Source organism: Priapulus caudatus, unplaced genomic scaffold, assembly GCF_000485595.1.
Source record: "Priapulus caudatus unplaced genomic scaffold, Priapulus_caudatus-5.0.1 Scaffold821, whole genome shotgun sequence".
NCBI classification, from domain to species: domain Eukaryota; kingdom Metazoa; phylum Priapulida; class Priapulimorpha; order Priapulimorphida; family Priapulidae; genus Priapulus; species Priapulus caudatus.
Window position 1 is genome coordinate 138,552 of NW_014577882.1, and position 4,029 is coordinate 142,580.

Here is a 4,029-nt window from a genome sequence, read left to right on the forward strand (position 1 = left end):
GGTCCGTATATACTCGTTGAATCGCACACTCCCGTAAAAAAAACCTGCCTACGGGCCTGTCACACTTGCATGATACCATATAAATAAATATCTATAAATAATATAATATGGTGGTGCTTAATAATGATGCTATCGGATATAATTACTGCGCACACAGGTGGTAATAAAGTGCCATTTTCGCGCGCATTGCCCACAGACAACCCAAATATAGCGTTCACTGATCGGTAGGCGCCCACGCGCATGCGCACGAAGATGCGCACCTCTACCGGCAACACGCACCGTATATATATATATATACACACCGTCGGCGCGCATCCGTGAGAATACAAGAACCGAGTCTTGCCGCACTGGTGCAAGCCGCCACTCACACAACCCATCAAACCCATCTTGCGAGAATCCATGGCCACCGGGAATCGTTCCCTTGGCAACGGAAGCACGGACGACGTCGCCGCGCTGGCGACGTCCGGCGACGTCGCGCTGGCGGCGTTGGTCGGCGCGCTCGTCGTCTGCGTCATTCTGCTGTCGGTCGTCAGCAACTGCGTCGTCCTGCTGACCGTCTACGTCGAGCCGTCGCTGCGCGTCGCCGCCAGCGCCTACATCGTGTCGCTAGCGCTTGCCGACCTGCTCATCGCCGCCCTCGTGCTGCCGCTGCCGCTGCCGGCCGCCGGTCGCGCTCTCGGAGATCGCCTGCTCGGACCGCACTACTGTCTTGCGTGGAGCGTGCTGAACGCTCTCTGCTGCGCGGCTTCGTCGTGGAGTGTTGTCGTCATCAGTATCTATAGGTACGCGTGCGACCACGGGAACATATGATTTGTGTAGTCTGCTCGTAATGTGATATTATAGTGACGATGGTATTGATGATGATAATGATGGTGAAGGTGATGGTGATGGCGATGGTGATGGTGATAGTGATAATGATAATGGATAATGATAGTGATATAGTGACAGTGATAATGATAATAATATTGATAATGATAATGATAATGATAATGATAATGATAATGATAATGATAATGAAATGTAATTCTTTAATCTGATAATGATAGTGATGGTGATGGTGATGGTGATGGTGATAGTGATAGTGATAGTGATCGTGATCGTAAGCGTAATAGTGATCGTGATAGTAATAGCGAATGATGATAATGATAATGATAATGATAATGATAATGATAATGATAATGATAATGATAATGATAATGATAACGATGATGATAATGATCGTGTCGCTAGGTTATATATATGGGGGTTAATGGCGATAGAAATTATATTGCAGCATGCATGTATAGTATCTGGTACGTATCAGAGGTGGGTCGTATATGTTGTAGTAACTACACTCATTGATTAGACTCACTAACAAAACCAACTTGTTTTTATTCACTCCTGATACTGTACGTAGTACGTGCAACAAATAAAGAACTCGACGCTGTTTTTTTTCTTCGATCAAATCCGCAATCTCCCGTTTGTTACTCGTTTCGGTGTTGTTGTTGTTGTTGTTGTTCTTGTTGTTGTTTTTGCTTAAATTAATGAATGCCAACGAACGCTGATGACGTCGATGTCCAAGCTCCGCACCTAATCGTGAATCTCTCCCACGAACCGTTTCCTCTCCTCCGCAGGTACTTGGCGATCAGCAGAGCGCTGCAATATCCGCACGGGTGCACGATGCGCACGTCCGTCGTCGTCATCGCCGGCGTCTGGATCCTCAGCGCCGCCATCTCTCTGCCGCCGCTATTCGGCTTCGGAATTCGATTTCTATTGTTATTATAATATTTGATTTTTTTATATGCTGTTTTATGAATAAATTAAACATAAATATTATATATTGTGATATTGTATATTGTTGAAGTTTGCCTTTTTATCTTATTGTCGGTGTCAATTAACATATTTATATCTGGTCTATTTTACTATCTTAATTTATTTCTTATATAGTCGTACGATTGCTTTACACGTTGCTTGCGAGGTAAATGATTTCTCCTCGTCGTGCGAATTTGCTTTTTATCTACATATCATTGATATTTCCTATACCCACGGTCAGCTTCTCGGAAAGAATACCGCATGTCGTCATAGAATAACGATATTATTCGTATGTGGCCCTCTCCTCAAGGCAAGAGGAGTTAACTGCGGACTTGAACACACTTCGGTTAGCACATGGATATAATTCCCCCCTGGGCAATAATTATTATCTATGTTTAGTATGGAGGCATACACTAACTTTTATGTGCGACATTAGTGACTAGCCCCGCCCAACGGCAGCGAAAATGTTTATATTTTAATTCGATGTTCTGCGTCTAAAGTCTGTTGCGTACGCAAAGTTTCTACGAAGTACGTACGCAAGGCTCGTAGGTGCGATTCATCAACGCAGCGTAGCACCAGCGTAAGCAAATGTTGATGAATTCCAGTGTAAACCCACTACGCCATCGTAGCTGCTGGTTTTTGAGGGGCGCGTCTAGCAGAAACAGTGCTGGGGAGATGTGATAGTTGTCCTCATTTTCGTTTGTATGATTACGTTCAACACTCGATGAAAGCAGCGACACGTACACGTGCGTGCGTGCGTGCGTGCATGAGTACACTAGCGTACGTGCGTGTGTATGCCTACGTACACGTGCGTGCGTGTGTACGTACACGTGAGTGCGTGTGTATGCCTACGTACACGTGCGTGCGTGTGTACGTACACGTGAGTGCGTGTGTACGTACACGTGAGTGCGTGTGTGCGTGCGTGCATGCGTCGCGTGTGCACGTATGCCGTGCGCATACACGCGTCGTGCCATACACGCGGTGCGTGCCACGTACACGCATTGCGTGCGCGTACACCAAAATGCGCGCACGTACACACGTTGGGTGCACATACACGCGTGCGTGCACATACACTCGTACCGCACCCATACACACTGCGCGCACGGGGTACACACGTATGCTCGCACAACACACGTAATGCTCGCACATACACCGATCACGAGGTGATAGGCATGGGAGAACATGCGGTCAAATGTGCATCTGTGGGCACGGCCAGATACACTCACGTGCACCTTATTGTACGCAAGGCAGGTACACGCCCGCGTGTATGTACACGCATGCGGCGTCGGTGCACATAAGGAGCTCGGCTGCAAACGATCTGGACAAACACGTTATTTTGGACAAACCCAATCTCGTGGCAAGCACCGGCATCCTGACTCTGTGACGTGCACGAAGTTCTTTGCGCCCTGTGCGGTGCGAACCCTCGGCGTTTTATGCCCACATCGAGAGTCGTGTTAGCTCCTTGCTGACCCGCAGAGTTTTATTACATCACGTAAGTTCTGTCTTGTAACGGAGGGGCGGATGCCTATCCGTCGTCCATCGTAGTTGTTATTTGTAAGTTTGTTGTGTTTGTTTGTTTCTGCTGTTTCTTGTTGGCGGCGCCAGACGGAGAGGAGAACAAGGGAGAAGAAGAAGGATGTTTGGGGATGCGGATGAGGATCAAGGAGTGGGGATTTAGAGACGGCGTGTCGGAGGGCAATGATTATGGTTGGATTACGGTTGCATAACTCTTTCCTCGAGTCGTGTTTTCCTCTCTAGAAATTTGTGTACGGCGGGTGTGTAACGGTCCTTAATACAATGTTACCATGATTGTTAATACAATGTTATGCACGTCATTGTTATACAAGTTTAATCCCGATTCTTATACAGGTTAAACCGACAATTCTACACGTGGGGCACCACGATGTTTTATTACAAACAATGTACGATATACAATCAGCAATGAATGTTTTTGCATGAATCTTACTTGATGTAACATCCGTGATCTTGCAAGTCCTTTGTAGTATTAACTGCTTGAACTTTAGGTGGGAGGAGAGAGAGAGAGAAGAAGAGAGCAGAGAGAGAGGTGGGAGGGAGAAGAGAGAGAGAGAGCAAGAGAGAGAGATAGAGATAGAGAAAAGAGAGAGAGAGAGAGAGAGAGAGAGAGGGAGAGCGAGAGGGAGAGCGAGAGAGAGAAAGGTGGAAGGAGAGAGAGAGAGAGAGAGGAGAGAGCAAAGGAGAGAGAGAGAGAATAGAGAA

The 4,029-nt window shown here is 47.0% G+C and overlaps 1 protein-coding gene across 1 annotated transcript; it reads left to right on the plus strand.

Annotated features, from left to right (window-relative positions):
* The first annotated feature begins 399 nt into the window (after nt 1-399).
* LOC106813764 (alpha-1B adrenergic receptor-like) lies at nt 400-1,764 on the plus strand. The gene is made up of 2 exons (XM_014817985.1): nt 400-782; nt 1,614-1,764. Exons 1-2 carry the CDS (start codon nt 400-402, stop codon nt 1,762-1,764), a joined length of 534 nt encoding a protein of 177 aa, XP_014673471.1.
* Nucleotides 1,765-4,029: the final 2,265 nt, after the last annotated feature.

Excerpts from the sequence above, each read along its gene's own strand:
- LOC106813764 (XM_014817985.1), top strand. The coding sequence starts at position 400 with ATGGCCACCGGGAATCGTTCCCTTGGCAACGGAAGCACGGACGACGTC. Across the intron at positions 783-1,613 it reads GTCGTCATCAGTATCTATAG|GTACTTGGCGATCAGCAGAG; the intron begins GTACGCGTGCGA and ends TCTCCTCCGCAG.